This window comes from Atractosteus spatula, chromosome 6, assembly GCF_055471065.1.
Source record: "Atractosteus spatula isolate fAtrSpa1 chromosome 6, fAtrSpa1.hap1, whole genome shotgun sequence".
Taxonomy (NCBI): Eukaryota; Metazoa; Chordata; class Actinopteri; order Semionotiformes; family Lepisosteidae; genus Atractosteus; species Atractosteus spatula.
In genome coordinates, this window is record NC_142711.1 from 33,703,429 (window position 1) to 33,725,415 (window position 21,987).

At 38.7% G+C, this 21,987-nt stretch overlaps 1 protein-coding gene across 1 annotated transcript in view; it reads right to left on the bottom strand.

Annotated features, from left to right (window-relative positions):
* Window positions 1-2,202: 2,202 nt before the first annotated feature.
* Window positions 2,203-21,987, bottom strand: part of kcnh2b (potassium voltage-gated channel, subfamily H (eag-related), member 2b) — a 253,417-nt gene continuing 233,632 nt past the window's right edge. Inside the window, exons 6-15 of the mRNA XM_088918743.1 lie at window positions 21,107-21,532; window positions 16,186-16,588; window positions 13,093-13,292; window positions 11,540-11,792; window positions 8,028-8,221; window positions 6,855-6,954; window positions 6,050-6,346; window positions 5,210-5,396; window positions 3,687-3,876; window positions 2,203-2,487 (exon numbers count right to left, since the gene is read on the bottom strand). Of these exons, the coding sequence (XP_088774869.1) occupies window positions 2,203-2,487; window positions 3,687-3,876; window positions 5,210-5,396; window positions 6,050-6,346; window positions 6,855-6,954; window positions 8,028-8,221; window positions 11,540-11,792; window positions 13,093-13,292; window positions 16,186-16,588; window positions 21,107-21,532 (2,535 nt within the window). The remainder of the gene's footprint in view (window positions 2,488-3,686; window positions 3,877-5,209; window positions 5,397-6,049; window positions 6,347-6,854; window positions 6,955-8,027; window positions 8,222-11,539; window positions 11,793-13,092; window positions 13,293-16,185; window positions 16,589-21,106; window positions 21,533-21,987) is intronic.

The following is a 21,987-nucleotide window of genomic DNA, read 5'->3' on the forward strand; positions in this document are numbered from 1 at the left end:
TCAGTCTTCTGATAAGTGTCAGTCTACACATCTTTGAGTGAAGTGTTCAGTGAATAGACCTATGCTGGTCTGCTACATTTTGCTTCTGCTGTAGCTGCCTGAGTGTGAATCACTGAGCATTAGGAAGACAGGTCTGCTTTTGAAATTTCACTCTTGTCAATATATTTTGCTGATTATTTCCCTAATCGAATTTCAACAAAAAGTTACAAGGTGAACATTTGAACATGAATGTGTACGTTAAAATGCACCACTGGCAAACATACTGTAAATGTTACAGTTTGAATTTTGTTTTTACCATGTCATTTACAAAGGATGAACATACTGTAAATGGATTTATGCCCAAGACAGAAGTAATAAAGTGCTTATTATTCTGAAATCAATCATGGTTCTGGATCAATCTAAGTAGGCCTCTTAAGTGGAAGGTTGAGGTACTCTGTACTTACAGTATGAGTGAGGTACTTTACTCAATTTGCTTGAGTGAATTACACTGTCTCTCAAGGTCTTCATCATAAATGAGATTTTGTTCTCAGCTGATCTACTTTCTTTATAATTAAAAAATAATTGTCTAGGTCTCAAATATCTTTTCCAGAGAAACTGATTAGATTTGTTATTTAAACAGTATGTGATATAAGATTCAATTGGTAACTAACCTTTTTCGTGTCTACTCTATATAAAAAGGAGACTCAAACATAGGACTATAAATTTTGTGCTAGTATTAAGACAATCTGCAGGGTGACATTGTTCTTGTCATATTTGGTACACCTTCAATGGCTGGTTTTCATAATCCAGAAAACTGAACTCTTCCCTGAATGAATTAGAGAAGTACTCCACTAGAATTAGATTAAGGTTCCCTCACAAAGCAAAGAGCAAAAATGTTTAGTGCCCTAAGGTAGGAGTGCCCTTAGGTCTGTAATTAATCATAATGATTAGATTAATTTAGCTGATAAATTTACTGTAAGTAAAAACTCCTTATAGCTAGTCCAGCTAGCTCCATGCTACTCTGTAACTCATCCTGTTTTTTTAATTAGAAACCCATCTCTCTGTGGCAAACCAGCGACCTCACTGCTATATGACTATCCAAAGCTAACGAGGAAAATGAAAGAAAACAAAATGGTATTTCAGGGCATTTGTCATGCTAAAACACACAGACATTGGGCCCTGCAAAAATCCAGCAGGCACCATATAACTATAAGACTGAACAGGAATCCGACCCTGACTCTGATATTGCTGTTTGATTCCTTGGATTGCTGAGGTAAAAGGGGCACCTCAATGAGTAAAACCATCAAGTTCATAAGCCAGAGACAAGGCAAACTAGATGTGTACACACCTTTGGACTAAAACTGATATATACATCAAATAACTTATTCTTCTCTTACTATTATTTGCATATTTTTATAAGACTCCATTCTCTACAGTCTGTACAAGGTTTGCAACAGGAGTTTGATATGCTCATTAAGAATGCATGGCTATTACCCCCAGACCAACAAAACAAAAAAAAAACCACAGAGATTCCGGGGGAAATCACAACACAATGACTCCTGAGGCCTTAGCAGTCCTGCCCCCCACAGGCAGGAGCAGTGAAGGTTTGAAGACGGGACGGGACACCACTTGTTGTTAGGCCAGCTAACATGTTTCAGGTTATGTACCAGTCAGGAAGCGCCATGGACATATTACAGGAGCCACAGAGATAAAGTGTCTAAAATTTCAGTGCAAAACATAATGGCTATTTTTTTTATTTTTCATAGTTATCCAGTCCTGGCATTGCAGTAAAGGGACATTTTTACAGAGGTCCATGCCATGCTTACGTTCATCTTGTCAAAGCCAAATAAAAAAAAACTAATGATGCTGCCCTTCTCCACAGTACTCTGGGTATATAGTGACTCCTTATCTAGTCACTATATTAATAAAGTTTATTAATAAAGTTAAATGTTTACTTCTTCACTGTGTTAATAATAGAGATGGAACTACCAAAACCTCTCCTCCAGTCTTTGAGTCAGTCTTTCCCTCGGCACCTCATTACTTCCTGGAATTTAAGAAAAAATAGGAAGAGCAGTCCAGTCATGAACCTAAACACAACTACAGAATTCTCCGAGCTGGGTTTTCAGCAGCTTAACACTAGTATAGTTTAGTGCCAAAAGGACTGCTAGAAAAAAAAATTATGAGGCTGAGCCTAAGAAATACAGAGCTGTGTCAGCCATAAAACTAGCTTTCTGGGTCAGAACTGTGTCTTTGTGGTGTCCGTGAGTCCTGAGGCTCCTCTGAGTACTGCTCAGGCAGAGAGAGCCTCCGTTTTGGCTCCGTGTCTCTGGTGTTGTCTTTTGTCTCGTTGTGACTCTCTGTACACAGAGCATCCTGACTGACTGTTTCCAGGCACTGTCTCTCTGCTGAGCTGTCTTGTGGAGGATCTGCTGACTTTTGCTCCAGAGCATTCAGTGGAAGATCACAGGATGTGGGTGGAATCTCATTTAACTCCTGTACATCAGTGATCTAGAAGAGGGAAGATGGGAGTTTAGTGTTACAGCTGGAGAGAATGGAGACTACACAACACTCAGGATTAAGTTGTTAAATCTCAAATAGCATGGCAGTACAATACAGTATGTGGAAATATTTCCTTGCACATGGATTCAACCCCTTGCAATAGTGTACCATTTTGTTGCATTACAGATTATACAGTATATACTAATTTTTAAAAGTGAATAATAGCACCATTTTAATGTGAAAAGCCAGGTTGGTAGAGATTTCTCTAAACAGATACTTCCACCAGGTACTGACTGGGGGAGGAGGTTAATACTTACTGTATGAAATCAACATATTTAAGTTTTTGATTTTCTTTGGAGTCTGTGCCAATATTTAAACCCAGTCCACTGGTTACATAAGACTCGGTTTAAGGAAATTTGACTTTGCATAAAAAGCTTCTCGTGGGTCCATAATAACATTTTCAAGTTATGTTTGATACATAAGGAGGAAGTACTATGGTAAGTTCCTTCTTTGGATGAATAGTACAGAGTGAGTGCAATATGGCCACAAAAAGCATGTATGGTCATCTTAATCATACATTCCTGGACATAATACTAATACATAATACAGGACTGGAAGGTGACATCTGTGTTTAGGTTAGGTTTTACAACTTTTACTGCAAATATGCATTTTATCAGTAGATCAATGTTAGGTAGCGGCTCCAAACATTCATAGTGAATATAGGCATTTGTTTTCTTATCTTTCATGTTATGGAACTTTTTTTAAAATCCTGGAAAGTACTGACAGAGTAAACCAAAGAGATTATCTAATGATAAAGTGAGTGCGTGAGGTAAAACTGAACATTATTTTCAACTTAACTGTATTTAAATAAAATTACATTCTATACACAGGGGACTTGCTTCTGAGGTCAAGATAACAAGTTACAAACTTGTGCAGCTAAAATAAAATTAGTTAATCCAAGATCAGTGCCTTTCAGGATATAAAGAGAACCAAAGTCTATATTAAAAGATGTTAGAACAGCCTGATATTTTGGGATCAAGAAGTGGCAGAAGTAGCTTTGGGAATGGTTTGGGATATAGCAATTAAATAGGTAAAATGGGCTGAATGAACATTATTAGTAAACCTTAATATATTAGTATAGTAAAACTAAAAAGAAAATATATAATATTAGTGTTTTGCACTGTTTATGCCCTCAGGTTTCTGTGTACCTGTGAGAGTGATACCAAGGTCTCTGGCTCCAGGGGCATAACTGGCTGCACCAGCCTGTCAGCAGTACAAGGGTAAAGAGCTGGCTCTGGAGGTGAAGACACTGTGCTGTATGCAGGTGGTACCAACACCATCTGTCTCTGTAGCAGCTGCATAATGGCACCAATGTCTGAGGTCATCCGAGATTCTAACCTGTAAACACAGAAATATTAAAAATCATTTTTAACACTAATTCAGTATGGCATTCAGGCAAATTATTGGAGAACAGAGCAGAACAAAATAATTCTGAGTTTACATACACAATTGGAATTGATCTGTGAGTACACCATTAGGCCTCCACCTTTAAAAATACAGTATAGTCTTTCCATAGCTTTGCCCCTCTTGGATGTGTCCTTACAAGGTACATGTAAAGTCCAAAGTTTATATTGCCTTCATGCTGGTTTTCCAGGGCTTGTCTAAACACCCTCTTTTCTGCAACAAGTCCTTCTTGAAAACAATAATTTCTTGATACAGCTAAAGTGACAAAGCCCTGAATGACAAATCACACTGAATTACAGCCCATAACACAATTCAGAAACTGACAAACTGGCAAAGGTTTTTTCACTTCAGCCCATTCTTACAGCTGTCCATCTTCAGAAAGTCAATGTCCCAGTGCTTTGAAAACTGATATATGCTCTATGGTTGGGTAGCACCTCAGTGGTTTACTTTGATACTTGTAATTCTCATACCCAAAACTTGATAGCAGTGCACATCTGTCATGCCCTCTGCAGCCAGAGGGCGCTCCTACTCTCTCAGGGGATATATGTTTCTGGGTCACTCATTCCCCTTCGCTCAGCATTGACGTCCTGAGACCCGCCTAGCACCAGGTTGCCGCTACGTCCGCAGCTTGAGGGCATAGGTTTCTATACGGCATTTCCTGAACTACTGAGCCCGGGCTAACGCCCATCCAGCCACTACGCATAGGGTCTTTTTCCGCTCTCCTGCCATTCCACAGTTCGTCCATTCCGACATCCATGACACATCCTGTAGGCACAGCCTTGCTTCGTACCTTTATAGCAGTGCATCTGCTGGTGACCCTGAATTAGGTAGTAGAGCCTACTCGGGAGCCTTTGAGCTCTTAAACTGAAATTGTTTGAGCTCAGTTCTCAATAAAACATTGACATTACCAGATAGGCCATATTGAAACATAACTGGTCACATTTTTACTTATACACCTTTACTTTGATAGCTCTTTTCAATCTTTAGGAGAGAATGCACCGTATGATAGTCCTGCTCATTTAACTCAATTCTCTGGTTTACAGAACTAAAAAAGCTTTGAATGTATTGCTTAAATCGCACTTTTAGTAGATCACTCCACTGCATTTCTACAGATATTCAGTGTAGAGGCTATAAAATCCAGGCAAATGGGCTTTCTAGGTTTCTCTCTCTCTAGTTCTCAAGTCCAAGAAAATTCAAGAAAGTCCAAGAAATTCAAATTTACACCACCAAATCACTACACTATTGGTCTGAGCTGTGTAGCTCTCACCTGTTTAGCTGTTTCTGCAGGAGGTCTAGCCTAGACTCTACCTCCAACCTCTGCCGCCGTGTGATACTGTGCAGAGGAGCAGAGAGGGGAGGGTGAGAGGGCAGGCTGCAGCGTGGTAGCTCTTGGTACTGCCGCCCACGATTGTCACTCCAGAAACTGAAGATATTGGAAACCCCAGAAAATGCCCCTGAATGCGAAAGAACAGCAGAAGAGAGTTTAACTAATATTATTTTACCTGATTTTATCTGAATGTAAAAAAAATATAGTACAAAGCACTTTCTTTCTAAAACTGGATTATCTCATGCTGAAATAATGTAAATAGCATGCCATTAATAGAGTTCCAAGGCTGTATGTAGAAACATTTCAGCAATGCTGTAAAGAGCTTGTTCATACCTGCTTACACTATCTTGTTAGATATGCATCTAACATTCTGTATAGTATCTTATTATTTAAAATAAATTTTATTTTCCATAAATATTTCTTTAATATTTCTTTATTTAATCTGTTAATTCATTTCTTTCCAAAAAGGCACAAGTACTGTAACTTGTGGTTGCTTGCATAACAGAATTTTTGGTTCATCCTGGTAAAGAGCTACGTCTGTAGCCAGTATACAGTAAACTGATATGCCTCCTTTCATTGTGTACAACCTAATAATAAATGACGTTATTAGATACAGATTTTACAGATGCTGATACAGATGTTAATAAAATCTAACATCTGTATCAGCAGCAAAGCAGCCCTTGCTTGCCCATAAAGTAGATAGGATGGTCCTGTGAAGGAAATATTTTTATTCCACCTAGTCTTTAGTGAAATAATTTACTGCTGCGAACAGGGACCCACCGGACAATGCGTTGCAGGTGTTGCCAGTCTTTGGGTCCCCATCCCCCTCTGGTGTGTCTCCAAAGTGCAGATGCGTGGCCTGGGCAGCAGACAGCTCCAGAATGGCAGAGGGAGGGGCAGGGACAGTTATCACAGGCTCCTCTCCTTCATCGCCACTGGAGTGAGACGGGGAGGAGACTGAATTTCGCTGCCCCTCCCACTCTGTTTTCCGCACCTCACTCTGGTTGTTGATTATATGCTTCCTTCCCTTGCGTGAGAGTCTCTGTGACTTCTTGACTTCTCCAGCATCCTCATCATCTGCACAAAGAAACAATTACAGTCTATAACACATCACAGCACCTTTAAGGTGCAGCTGCACTGGAAACATACCTCCATTTAATTACATTTTTGTCCAGGTGAGAGTTGTTGAAATTCTTCACACCTTTGGGAGGAAACTTGTAGAGTTTCATTCAAACATTAGCAGCCCCAAACTGAACCCAAGACCAAAAAGTCATGAGGTAGCAGTGTGCTGAGTGCCATACTACTGTACTGCCCACCAGAGGAATATACTGTATAAGCATACTCTCTCCAACGCCAATAAGAAAAGTCAGGGTTCAATATATACCCTAAACAGGAAATCAGTTCATCACAAAGCACAGCCATAAGCACACAGGGAAAATTTAGTGACAAATTAAAAGCTGTTTTTAATCATGTTATGAATGTGTAAATACTGTATGATACACTTGTTCATTATAAAAAGCATCCTCAGAAGAATGGAATAAAATGGGTGTCACTTGAGAACAGAGACAGATGTTTTAGAAAGTACCTTTGTCAGTCCTGCGGCGAAAGGAGAGTTTGCGTCGACGCAGGCGATTGAAGCCGCAGTCTGAATCGTCGCTGCTCGGGGAGCCTGGAATCATGTTAGTCTGGAAGAAGAGAGAGCAAAGGATCAGGATGAGTATCAATCCACGAGCCCAAATCCACACATCACAGACACGGTTTTCAGTGGGCAAAACCCTGAAGGACCTTCTCTTACTGTAAATATAGTGAAGTCCCCACTAATTATGACAGCTTTGTAAAGATGTTGTGCTTTCTTGGAAAGTTGGTGCAAACATAAATATATAATAACCCACACATACGTTGTTACGATCCCTGCCTCCCGGCAACGGAGGAGGCAGAAGTAGGCGTAGCCCCTATCTATCAGTTCACCTATCAGTTTTCCCATTCACCACCACACCCCCATCTCATCCTACTTAAACACCTGTCCTTCCCTACCTCGTTGCTCAGTATTGGTTTTCCCTTTCGAGCTTCCTGGTTGCGCTTCTTCTACTCTGTGTTCGTCTTGGCTTTCGGTTTGCGGTTTTTCCCTTTGGACTTCGGCTTTTCGGATCTCGGCTTGGATTGGTTACTTTCGCTCTGTTTTGGATTACTGGCTACCCCTGGATTCTCGGATTGCTCTACGGACTACGACCTCGGATCTCGCTTCGGCTTCGGTACTCGTTCCCCTTCGGATTTCTGGCTTCCCCTGGACACTCGGCTCGTTCCTACGGTTACGGTTTTCTTTCGGATTACGACTTGGTTTTGTTTGCTCCTGCAAGTGGGTTCACTCACTGGTTCGGTCCCGATTACCGAACTCATAACATACGTGCAGTCATGTCTTTCATCAGCTTCACAAAAACGTATGTACCTTTAGCTTTCAGGCTTTTTTGTTTAAGAAAAAATATTCTAAACTTCCTTCTCTGACTGGAGACTATTTTAATTGGTTTTGTAAGTGACAAGTAGTGACCACAGGCCCACAAATTATAGGCTCTTCTGCCCTTTAACTTGCTGGAAGATCTATGATGGATAGGTATTCTGTTTGGTCCAAATAGTATATCTTGCAACAATTATGCAAGTTGAGCTATTCATTTCAAAGTTCATCTGAGGGCTTAATTTTGACAGTCATCTGAACATATTGTCAAACTGAGTGTAAGGTGCCGTAACACACATGTAAACTCACATCACGAAGGTTGAAGGTTATTTCAAGGCTGCTCCAGAAGTGGTCAGAGAATTCTGGGTACATGTCCAGCACTTCTAGCACATCCTCACGGTGGATCTTGTGTAGGTCACAGTAAGTTAATGCACGGACATCTGCATTTGACTTGCCAGGTCTGGCATACAGGTTGATGGGCTCCCCGAAGATATCATTCTTACCTGGTCCAAAGTATAGACAGAAATGTATGGTAAGCAAAACATATATTTTTTTAAAAATTCTAATATTAGGATAACAGTCACAAATTAAAATCTATGATTACAATTGTGAAGCAAAAGTTAAGTATTATGTCACATTTCTGTGTGTTTTCATACTATTCATTGCAGTTATTTTAATACTGCAATGTAAATGTGCCTTATAAATCACATAATTATCCATATACAGTAGTTAGACTAACATATTAACTAGGCAAGTTTACATTAAAGTATGCCAGAATATTTAAATTGGAATCAAATGAGCTGGTATGGTAAGTGTAACCCAGACATCAGGAATTCATTTTAATCAGTGGATCGTTTGTTGATAACCAGAATCTATCAGGTATGAAACATTGAAGTGACTTAGACTAAATTAAAGGAAAATGAGCTGCATTTTATATTTGTGGAACTAATTGCTGTTTTCATTCCAGACAACGTTAGTCACATTCTCATTTAGCTGGATTTTTATTAGGAACGAAAGATTATTTCCATTCCAAAATTGGTTTAGAGGGCAGGCCTTAGCTCACCTCTGGAGGATTATTTAGATTATGAAAACAGTCTTACTTGTCCTTAGAAAAATGTATGATCACTTCCAAGTCCATTAGTGTGGTCAATGAGGGGTATATAGTGGGAGAGGATTAAATATAAGTATAATATAAATTCTCCTATTGTTCATATTAGCCTGTAAATAGCTAGTCCCTGTGTTTTGTGTTTTTAACAGTTGTGGAATGAAAATTTGTCTTGTAAGAAGTCTGTTTACTTCTCTCTACCAAGCTGTTTGTCCATAGATGATCAAACAAAACCACCTGATATGCCCTATTACTTTGTGGTGTGATAATTTAAATAGTCTCTAGACTGCATATTATTGTGACTTAAATAATTTGTATAAATATGTAAACAAGCATCCCACTTTTTAGTATTATTTCCAGCTTTCAATATGCATGAAAATAGTTTCAGAGGGGAAATATAATGGAAGGAAGAGGGAAGTTATATGGAACTGTGGATGTTAAATGAAGAAAATATCTTGAAATAAATGTTATAATCTGTGAGCTTTTAAATGAAAGTTTGTGTGAGGCATTATGATGTACGGTAGAGTTTGTTTTCATATTAATAGGCTATGTTGGTTTTTTAATAGAACTCCCAGTGAAATGTGGAACTCATTCCTGCTGTACTTTCTTTTCAATTGGGAGTGAGAAACAGAGAGAATGAGTGTCAAGCTGATTACTGAAAGTCAAAAACTATAATGAACATCTGCATGGAGTCCTTCATTTTCAGGCTCTTTGTCAGCATGTTAATATAATTCAAATTATGACAACAATAAAGCCTTTAATTTCCTCAGCTTTATGAGTCAGTGCCAACCATACACGTTTGGTTTAACTCTAAGTCTTTATGAGCTCTGGTAGAACACAGTAAAAATGTTTTAATACTAATTGCTTTAATACTGATTTTGGGCTTTTTTTGTTTCACAAGTCATCAATACGCTCTTACATGAACCTTGATTCATTACACAATTAAATAATTGACTTCCGCTTTACCAACACAAAGAACATTAGATTAAATGGCTTCTTGCATTGTTTGATAAGCAGAACCTCTGAACATGGGAAAGCACATCTATGTACAGTATGTACAGTAATCACCATTGAATTCCTCCCTATCACCCTGCACAGAAAGGGTTTGTGGTAGGCCAGCTGTAGTAAGGATTGCAGTTACTGCACAGCTTAAATGCCACTGTAATATTTGTGAATAGTCACACTTAAGGTGAGTTAATTAAGTGGTAAAGGGTTATTGCTCAGACCTCATGATACTGCTTATTTAGAGAGAGGTCTGTCTGTAAGTATAATTTAGGTCAGTCTGTCAGAAGATAGGTACTGTAGATTGGTAAGAGGGAGCAAAACTGGATCACCTGGCAAAATCCCAAGGAGAACATGAAAACTCCAAACAGACAAGTGCCCCAAGATGGAATTAAACCCAGGATCCTGTATCTTTTGGAAATAAGTAACACCTGTTTTTAATTGGCAAAGCTTGTTTATTTTTGCACAATTCCTACAGTTCTAGAATTTGCAATGACTGTACAATGCTATGTGTTTGAAGAAAGTTTTAGTTGCTGGAATTTTTTTTACTTGTTATTTGGAATGGTCAGATTTAATGGATTATATCGTATGGGAAATGTTCATCCTTGATATATTTCAAAACTTCAGAAGAAGCCATCCAATTCTGTATCCAGTGTCTTGCAAAAGTGTACAGATTCTTGTTGTTTTCTCCTTTTGTTGCTTTAAATCTTGCAACAATTAACAACACGGAGCAAGTAATATTTATTCTGTACACAACCTACTCCATATGTTCAAAGGAAAAGACAAAAAGAAAGAAGTACAGTATACAGATAAATAAAATCTTAAGAGGAAAAATGTGTATCATTCTGTATTGTTAATAAATGGAAAATCATAAGAATCACATTACTGTTTGTGCATAAAATAAAATAAATACAATAACCATTATAATGCTGTGGCTGCTTTGATAAGTAGACTGATACAACTGCAAGCAGTATACAGATACACAACCATACTTTAAATTGTCATATTTAGGAATTCCCTTTCGTTGCCCTTGTGGTTGTTTCTAGTAACAGGCACACAATGCAAATAGTTCACTCAAGTACCCATCTAGACACAAATGAGTTGACGTACTGTACATGAAGTGCTGGACAATTTTTTAAAAGTCTAAACCCAATTGTGCTACAGGTCAAGGCATGTGCTGTGCTCAGGTGTATCAATCTGAAAATTGTTGAGAGAGTCGTTGTGAAATTTTAGATACTTTTTCGGCTGCAGTATTTTATAGGATGTAAATAGAGATCTATTTTGAACTGGAGTACTGGTTTGCTGGACACTAAAACTACTATGTTATTCTATACTACTATATAATTGTATACTATTCTATGCTACTATATTCTATATGATTATTCTATACTATATTATGGGAATGTACAGTATAGTATAGGAATATAGGAATGCTACAAAACTAAGTAACAAATTGTATTAAAAGGTGTTATATTTGGCAAATAGGGAAGAGGAAGGTGAGTGTAATCTTGGAATGTTACCTATCTGATAAGCACTGGGAAGTGTGATAGATAACAGAAAAATAATAAAGGATTGTTCTAGTTTAATCGCTTTGAGTAAAATACACTGTTTCGCTCCCATGTGCTTGAAATAAATACTTCTTTTAACTTCTGAGACGGAGTACTGACTGTCTTTCAAAGGGAAGCGGAAATATTTCTCCAACTCGATAAATTACCAAGGATGGCCACCACCACGTCCCCCCGCAGGATCTCGATGGAGCCGCGGGAGATGAAGTAGAGGGCGGTGAGGACGTCACCCGCGTGCACGAGTGTGTCCCCGGGAGGCGCGTGCGTGGTCTTGAACTTCATGGCCAGGGCCCGCAGGCACCCCTTCGTGGCGCCTTTGAAGGCCTTACAGTTCTGCAGAAGGGTGCGGTTCAGGTGCAGGCAGATGTCGGCCTGTAGGCATTCTGGGAAACCTTTTAAGACCTGACAAGGAAATAAAGAAGGTTAAAACATACATTTAAAATTATGATTAAAATCTCAAATTATTTTTTTAATAACATCCTTATTTTGGAACCACCAGCTGTGTGTTTTTCACATCTTTTCTTGCATCTGCCAGTCCTTTGACCTCAGACAGACAGTTCTCCTACCTGCCCACTTTTGTGCTACTCATCTTTGAACTCATGTCACAGACACTACCCCCATACTGGAGGTTCAGGGTTGACTGGAGGAGGCACATGCCTCACCAACAGCACCACATTCCTACAAGTTCTCCATCGCTGAGAGCTGAGAGAGCCCTGACCAAATAATTCTACTCTACTATTGAAGACACTCTGCAAATTTGTCCCTTATTTGGGGAATCCCAATTACAGTTGCCTCGTGATTTTCTGTCCTAGGTCTTCTGTATAAGGCATGTCCAGACTTTTGACAATCCAGGACTGAACCGGTGATCAAAGAGCTCAACATGCATTTGGGTAAGTATTTTTATCTTTTGTGCCACTCAGAATGCCCTGTCAAACAAGAGACTTCTTAGATTGTTTTAAGAAAAGGTGCAAAAGAAGAAGCTTTTACCTCATCATGAACTGCAGAAGAGGAGTAGGAGTATCTGAATTAACATTTGCTTGTTAGGGTTGTTCCTAGAAAACTTTTTAAATACCAAACAGTGATATAATATTCAAGTATGAGAATATCAGAAATTGTAGTTATCAGAATAATACTAACATGCCTGGTATGCTCATTGAGAAACATCAGAGGAAATTCAGGTGCTACTGGAAGTACTTTTGAGAGGCCAGTAGATGGCACTCCTACCTTGGGAACACATTTCCAATCACCAGGTTCCAATCTGGAAAGGAGGTACTGTGATATGGAAAGTATTCTAAGTTGATATATGAGACCTCATATATAGTTGTACAATAGAACTGTACAACTGCAGAGGTTATCAGGAAAAGTACAAATCAGCTTTGTCAACTTTATCAAAGCCTCCAGTACTTTTTTGTATCAGAGTTCAGTGCTGAATAGAAAAGATTACAGTGAAGAAAAAGAAAGAAGATTTTTCTGCACCAGCTCTTCTGTATATACTGTAGCATTGTAAATGTATATAAGAATGTTTATAGTGCAACATAGTACAATGCGTTATACCATAAACAAGGTAATTCAGAATTAACCGATCATACTGAGTACGGAACTGCTGAGCATGTTACGTAGGAAATAACTTGATAAATAGATATATAATTTATTTTCTGACCATGTTCTGAAACTGAGTGATTTAATGTGCTGACATTCTCACCGCATTCATGTCGATGCCGTTGGTATAGGACCAGGCATGCTGGAAATATTCCTCCAGGCGCTGCCGCAGGGGGTTGGGGATCTGGTGAAACCGGATAAACTCACGGACCCTCAGCATCTGAGTGTGATATCGTGCCGTGCCTGAGTACAGACGCTGGATAATTGCAGAGACATTCCCAAAAATGCTGGCATACATCAAAGCTGGTGAGAGGTAAAAGGAGAGGGTGATCGGTAAAGACAATACCTGCCAGCTCATGCTACTTTCTTTTCTGTTCTCATATTGTTTATTCCATCCATGCATCCATTTTCTGACCACTTTCTCCAGCACAGGGCTGTGGGAGAGCTGGAGACTATCCTGGCAAGCAATAGGCACAGTTGGGATATGCAATGGACATTCCATCACAGGGCAAGCACAGACATAGCCACACTCATACCAGGGACAGTTTTCCTAGTGTACCAGCATGTCTTTGGACTGTGGGAGGAAACCAGAACATTGGGAGAATATCCAGACAAACACAGGGAGAATATACAGACTCCATACAGATACTGTAGCACTCCAAGAATTGAATCCAGGATCCCAGATCTACGTAGCAATGCTAACCACAGTGCAACGCAACATTGTCTATTACTGTCACTTAGAGCATTTTTTTTTTCAGGAACAAAAAAACTTTTTATTTGGTTGTGTGTTTTTTGAGTGTTGGAAATAAAAAAAATAAAAATCCTGTAATCATAGAATCAAATGAATAAATATGAATTCAGGTCTGATATGAGGTACATAAGATACAGTATGTCATACTTTTCATGTATGTGTGTAAGCAGTCAATAAATTATAGCATATTACCAACAATAATAAATTGAGGGAAGTATTTTTCATAACTGAATATTTGCTTACTCTTTTCCAATGGCACAAAATCACTAGTAATAACATGATGCCATGCATTTAAGGGTAAAATCAGGCATGAAGCTAATGCTCTGTGTTGTGGTAATCACAATGCTCATTGGTTTAGTTAACAGTAACAAAAAGACTGTGTGATAAGATTGAAGTAAATTCCAAGAAAATAAAAAAACCTGAGACTAAAAAAGAGAAACTAGTATGCAGAGTAAAAATAGCCAGATTAAGGAGCTGCCCCCTTCTGATTTAGACAATACTTGCTTTACATTTTAAATCCAGAAGGTGTCAGAATTGCATCACAGTGATACAATAATATAGGGATTTCCCAGATTTCTCAGATTATTTATAGCATTCAGGAGTATCTCTTAGAATGCACCTGTATAAATAATTCAGCACTTACAGTATAAAGAAATATCTATACATTTATACTTACAGTATAAAGAAATATCTATGAACTGCCTTAAAATGTGTCATTCTAAAACGTATCAAGATTTCACAAATCAAGGGCATTGAAAGTTATCTGATAACACAATCGATGTTGCTTGATTGAAAACAAGATTGACACAAACTTTTTGATATGATGTATGTTTAAGGCATGTTTATAGTATGTATGATAACATACTAGTGTTGGAAATCTTTACAGAACTGCTTGTTGCTGCAGGATCCTGTTATAGAAATATACAATGTTTCAATGGCTTCTTTCCTGGCCTGGGAAAGCAACGATCAATTATATCATATACCTGTATACAGTAACCTATATAGTCAGTCTATTAGAATGATTAGGTTGTGAGAATGATCTCATAAAACACAAAAGGAAAAATTCAAATAACATAAGGCATTGCAAATGAGTATAGGCACTTCATTGATTTCTATTGTTTTATAGTTCACACAACTGGGTAGCTTGTAACATACCTGTACAACCCACTGTGTAAAGTAAACTCTCACTTGATCTTGAATTACCTGGTAAAATGCCATGCTGTGGAGTAATTTTATAATTCTGCCATACAAGGCTGCTCGTGTTTTAAGGCCAAGACAATTCTTTCAAAGAAGTGCTCTATCTGTAAAGTTTCAAGGTTGCATGATAATTGGCTGTTATGGAAAGATGAATGTTCAAGTTTGAGATCTTCTGTGGTGTGGTGATCTATAGTGCTGGCTACTCTTTGATAACTTCAAAGCAGAATAACCATGAAGAAGAGAGACGGGAGTTAATTTCAAGAGAGCATGAATTAAGATGAGTGCCATTGAAAAAATAAAATGACAGGAAGAAAAGAAAGACAGAGTGGGCAACAGGCTACATCTAAGGGACTGAGAGGGCAATAGAGGGAGAGAGAGCTTGTGGTGAAAGATGAATGACTCGAGAAATTCAAGGGAAGCTTTAACATGAAACAGAAAAAAACTGGAATGATGAGAGGCAGTATACAGTAGGTAGACGAACAGAGATAAAAGTAAGGAGACGGGCAGAATGGAAAACTGGATACACTTCATGATATACTGTAAGGAGCAGCATTAATTAGGAACACTGAACTGTCTCAGTGAACTCTCTCAAAACTCTCTCAGTGGGGTCACAAGATGGTGAAGTGATCAGCAAAGTCCATGTGGCTAAATTATATACTGTGCATGTAGAATATTAACAGGATAAGAACAGTGAGAGTGCAAAAGGAACTGTTGTCAGCTGTTAAAATTCTTATCTCTGGAAAAAAAAAGAAATCCTCTGATAAAGAAGGTAAATGGAAGTGATTAATCTCTTTAAGCTTCAGAGAGTTCATTGTTGCATGCGATTTAATCACGTTAGAAGTCTTTTCCACTATTGAATGTCAAGCTATGTGGAATAAATCCTTTCCTGGAGCCATCAGTGGCTGAGCAGGCACTGGCGAGATATCTGGTGGCTCTCAAAGTCCAGTTTGCTCATTAATCTTAATTATAAAACTCTTGCCCTTTTCAGGGACAGAGATTGGCAATAACCTATTATCAACTAATCCAAAAGAAAGTTCTTCAGCAATCAGCTCCAACTTCACTAGTCTACATCTTTACCTTTTATATTATACCTAATGAATGAGAGAATTGAATCAGGGTCGTGATTCCTCCTCTGTCACTCTACCCCACTTTACCTCTCCCTCTCAATCTCACAGTAGCTCGCAGCCTTATCAGCTCACAATTCTTGACTAGCTAATGCTTGTAGGTGTAGTGTGGGAATGTACTTACAGCCAATGAGCATCACACAGATGGAAAAGATCTTCTCAGAGTTGGTGTTGGGGGAAACGTTGCCAAAGCCCACACTGGTTAGGCTACTGAAGGTGAAGTAGAGTGCAGTCACATACTTGTCCTTAATGGAGGGACCAGAACCAGGGTCACTGTCATTGAAGTGCTTGCCCAGCTGTTCCCCCAGTGAGTCCAACCAGCCAATTCGGGGTGCTTTGGAATAGTGGCGCTCCACTTTGCCGATGGCGTACCAGATGCAGGCCAGCCAGTGGGCAATGAGGGCAAAGGTGCACATGAGCAGGAATAACACTGCTGCACCGTACTCTGAATAGCGGTCCAGCTTGCGCGCCACACGTACCAATCGCAGCAGGCGGGCTGTCTTCAGCAAGCCAATCAGAGTAGTGGTCTGGAAGAGGGGAGAACAGGAAGAGGATTAGCAAGGCTCCATTATGGTTCAGAAATGCTGAATTACACAATCTCCAAAGCAGTGGTGTCATACATTTCACATGACAGTTCAAAGGAAAAATATAGTATTATCTATTTGCAGTTTCTCAATTTTCATGTTTTTTACACTGAAATATTTCCCTATAAAATTCAATCAACAGACATTGTGTCTTCACTAGATGACAATTTAGCAATATACATTAATTTCCTTCTGTGTAAGAGATATTTCTTGTTGCGAGTTGCAGAGTGATATGGCTGCTGGCAATATGGCACTGTAATTGCAGGTAGAGAACCACAGGGGATGCTGTGAGGAAAATACTCTTACAGTAACATTTCCAAGGGCACCTGCTTTATGTGTGGGGCATTCAGGCACTGTGTGAATTAAATCCCATAGAGTGGCTCTTCCACTGCCACACAGCCTGAACAAATGGACTGGGTGAACTTGACTCAGCCCTTGGGCTATGTTTTTGGAACCCTGTTCTATAGAAAACAAAACGGAGCCAGAGAGAGCACTATGGGACTCAGTCCACTTTTCACCTTTTTTTGAATTACTGTATGCTCCAACCCTACTGTACCTCTAAATGGAGTCAGCAGATCTCTTATTGAGCATTATGCCACTTCAAAGGAGTTGAAGTGAAACTAAAGTTAGGAATTTACCTAATACTGTAAAGTGTATTGTAAAGTTGCTAAATCTATGAGGACCACTAATATGTACTGTATAATCACAGACCTCAAAGAACTAATGCTTACTTCTGTGCAGAAAGCATGGGGAAACTTTAAGATGCAGTATTTCTCTGACATGTTTTCACTTTAGAATGTGTTCAAGATTTATTAAAAAGTAAAGCTTGAGGTCAGTAACTCTATAGAACCTTGAAAAACCATAATATGCAGACAAAGGATTCTGTTAGGGAGGTGAAGGATAGATGAGACATTGTCACTCATTTCCACCACACAAAGAAGAAAAGCAGAGCTTTAGAAGGTACAGCTGTCACAATGACAATGTCACGATCGCTACTGCTCCTCTTAAGGGCGCTCCAGCCCTTCCTTGTTCTGCCCCATTACTTGCACCTGTTTCTCATTTCCGTTCCACCTTAAAAGCCAGACGCAGACATCACTCCTGGTTCCTCATTGAATTCCGCTTCGTAGAGCCCGGGGTCCTGCTGCGTCTGGCTCCATTATGCTTTTAACCTTCTGTTCCTGATTCCCCCCGCCGGTCCCGACCCGGCTCCTGGTTTTTAATTCCTTCGGATGGATCGTCTGGCATTGGGCTACTCTTCCGTTTTGGATTCCCTGTTTTGGATTTCGTCTTTGATTGTTTGCCCCGGACACCTGCTCACCTTGGACACGCCCCCCTGTCTCCATACCCTTCTCCTGCATGATTTTTTCCCTACTGTTTCCTCACCAACCGGATCGTGTCGTCTGCACAGGGCCCGGAAAGAACTGTTCGCGACAGATAAGGCACTTTGAAGTTTCAAATTGACTCATTACTAGAAAAATAGTTTTTTCACTTAAATAACTGTCCTCCTAAGCCTATTACATTTATGTCTGAGCTGTCGCATCTACTAATTCTGCTTTGTGCAACCTGTGTATACAGTACTGTATATTTTATAATGTAATTTTTTTAATGTAAAAATGCTTCTCCTGCCTGACTATGTTGACTACTATGTTTTTAGTTCTTCACAATGTAAATATCTCAGTTTAAAGGTGTCTGTAAGTTCTAAGTGACAATTAGTTATTGTGATTAATAGGCCAAAGAAATGTACAGTAAAAAGGTGTACTTAAGTATTTCAAAAATGTAATAATGGACCTAAGTACAACTGGGTTAAAAAAGGTCTGTTCATAGAGGGCAGTAATATTACAAGTACTATTCCAGAATCATAAGGAAAGCAAAGTACTAAATTATACAGTAGCTCCTACACAAATCATGCATTTCAATTAAAAATAAAATAAACTACAGCCATTAAATATCAGAAAATGATGTATCAATACACAATTTACTGTCCTGAATCAGCTACAGTATCTAATATTATGAGAGCTTCTTGTTACATGGGTTCCTAGCCATAACATAAAATCATATATTTATATAAAGATCCTTGGAAGAGTTGACAGACCCTTTCTTTTGTGTCACATTTTGCATAATTACAAAATGATGCATACTGTACATAAACTTAATCTTTTATTCAAATCCCAAACCCTAAAACTGAAGAGAACAAAGCATAAGATAACTCAGCAAAACAAATGACTAACAACTAGAGGAAAAAAATGAAATGTTGATTGCATAAGTATTCAGACCTGTGAACTCAACATTTGGTGGAAGTATCTTTAACAGCCACAAGTCTTTTTTGGCTAGGACTCTTACCAACTTGTGCAATTTGTGCCCATTCTTAGCAGTTTTGCTCAAACCCTCTCAAGATACTCATGGATCAATTATTAACAGCAGCTCTCCAGTCTTTGCACTGATTTTCGATAGGATTCAAATCAAGACTTTGACTAGATCACTCAAGGGTCTCTTTTATATTCAGCCATTTCATATTAAGCCACTCTGATGTAGCTTTGGCCTTTTGCTTAGGAAGGACTGCTTTATTTGTATACAGATTAAAATATAAATTAAATTAAAATACCTTATTATTCTAACAGTGTTGCTTCCAATATATTTAGTGTATGAATGCATAATCAAGGGTGCAGTATTAACTCTGTCATCCGTTCTGATGTTACCCTAGGGTAAATATGAATCAAAACTTGTCAGTTCTTGTCAGGTTGTATTTCTTGCTAACAGATTTATTATTAAAATGTACTGTTGGACTAGAGTAGTTTTTGTCAAGTACTTGTAACAGGATCAAAAATGCAATTAGAAAATGCATTATTATATAATACTTGGATGTTTTATTATCAATCATTTTGATTTGTTCCTTCCTGCCAGTGTTGGCCACAGTAAGAGCTGAATCAGAAAAAAAAGAGTTTTATGTCCCCATTGCTGGAAGTTTATTTTCTAAAGCGAATTCTATATTTCATTTGGTTTCAATAAGAAGCAAAAGTAAACAACCAGAATCCACATTGTGCAATGGCTAACAGAAAGATCAAGAGCAAATGTTATTTCTCTTCAAAATCTCTGTAAGACCATTTCATAGCATGTTTTTTAAATAACTCTTCATATGGAGCAGCACTAATTCGAGGAAGTAGAGGTGCAGTGGTTTGCCAAGGGAATTCTGTTTAGATTAAAAGAATCACATTAGGATTGTGAGGAACGTCTCATCTGGGACTGTAAAATCAAAGCTTGATTGTGGAAACATACAGTACTGTATGTGTCGCCTTGGAGGCACAGGTACATTTGTTACAGTTCTGCTGTTATTAAATAATCTTGTGAGGCCAGAGGTCCATCGTTTCAGCACCAGAGGGTGACATAAGTCACTGACTTGTAAGTATTTTAGAGAACAACAGAAGAGTTTGCCTTTGCCAAGAACATATGTGTCAGTACTCGGTACAGTGAATGCAGCACCCATGGACAGATGTGACAAGGGATCCCTGAATATGTGTGCAGCAACTAGTCTTCTTTCTTTCACCCTTCTTTCTCTCTCTTTCATCTCCTGCACACCATCCCTTTGAATATTACATGATCACATGTAGCTCCTTGAAGAAAAACAATTAACTCCCTCTTTTCTCCCATATTATCAGAAGATCACATTCATTCCTTCCAGGTGTATATGCCTATTTTTCTACACTCTTTCAGTCTCTCCTCAAGTCACATGTTTTTTCATCAAAAGTATTACTTTTGATTAAATATAGTAGCTTTAAGATGTTTAAGGTTTAATTTTAATTAAAACAAAAAAGTACTTTAACTGCAAGATATGATTTGTTTTTTTTATATTTGAACAGTATCTCCAGTGAATAAAGCACAAAAAGAATTAAGCAAATTATTGTATGCTGTGTCCCTGATGGTAGTTCAAAATTGTGCCCTAGTTTTACATATTCCTGATTAATTATCAATAGAATATTATTTAAAATGTAATTTTAATTATATTAAATGATTATTTATTATCTTATTCTTATTTAATGATTTTTAATTATCCTAGTTGTACTAGGTTGCTGCTGGAAGAGGTGTTATTGGGACCAGTAGGGGGTGCTCACCCTGCGGTCTGTGTGGGTCCTAATGCCCCAGTAAAGTGACGGGGACACTATACTGTAAAAAAAGGGGCCGTCCTTTGAATGAGACATAAAACTGAGGTCCAGAGTAGGGGTGTAATCCCGATGTCCAGCCAAATTTCACCCTGGTCTTTATCAGTCACTGCCTCCTAATGATCCCCATCTATAAATTGGGATCATGGTTCTTTCTTCTCCACACTGAGAGCTGATATGTGCAGCACATTGGTGGTGGAGGGGAAGAATTTATTATTATTATTATCTTTATTAACAAAACTCTAGACATATTGGTGACTGGGATGGATCCTGTCAAGCTGTCATTGTGCACAATGAAGATCCTCACCTCCTCTGAGCCGGACCTGAAGATGAGCAGGTCGAAGGGGATGGCAGCCACCATGTCAATTAGGAACCATCCCTTGAAGTAGTGGACGGCGATGCGGCCTGGGTGGCTCACTACCTCGTCGTTGGTGTTGACATAGGTGGTACGGAAGTTGATGATGATATCGATGATAAACATGATGTCCACAATAAGGTCCACCACGTTGAGTGGGTTGCAGGAGTAGGCACAATCGTTTTGCGCTGCATCCTCCTGGTCATTGAGCAAGAAAGCGGCAGAGTAGGGTGTGAAGATGGCTGTGTAAATGACCAGCAGCAGAATCAACCAATCCCACACTGCCTTGAAGGGGCTGTAGTGTAAAATTGTCCATTTGTGGATCCGAGGAGCCTGGAGCTTGTACTCTGGAAGGACATCGGCACCTAATGATAAGACCTGTAAAACAATTAAACCTGGCGTCAGGCTTGTGCTGCCAGAAGAGCAATTAAACACGTGGATGAGATGAGCAATTGGAATAAAACACTAGAAGACAGAAAAAACAGGGGTTCACAAGAATAACCAAGTGAAATATCGTGATGCTAAGATAAAATGTATGGTGAGAGAAAAAGAGGTTCAAAATGTGCTCTATGTCTAAAGTTCATACACTCATTTAACTTTAGATTGCATACAGTATATTGCACAAACTGTATTGAATTTATTGTGAAATTATATTGTGAAATTCCACAATATACAGTAAAGCCAATAGGTCATTTTAAAAACTTTTCAAACAACATATGAAAAGGATATTGGATATTCTTCATCTTAAATCTATGCCAAATTCTTCAGCTTAGCTTTTAGGTGTTATTAAAGATTCTGCTCTTGGCACCGTCATTTCTAAATGCTGGCTGTCA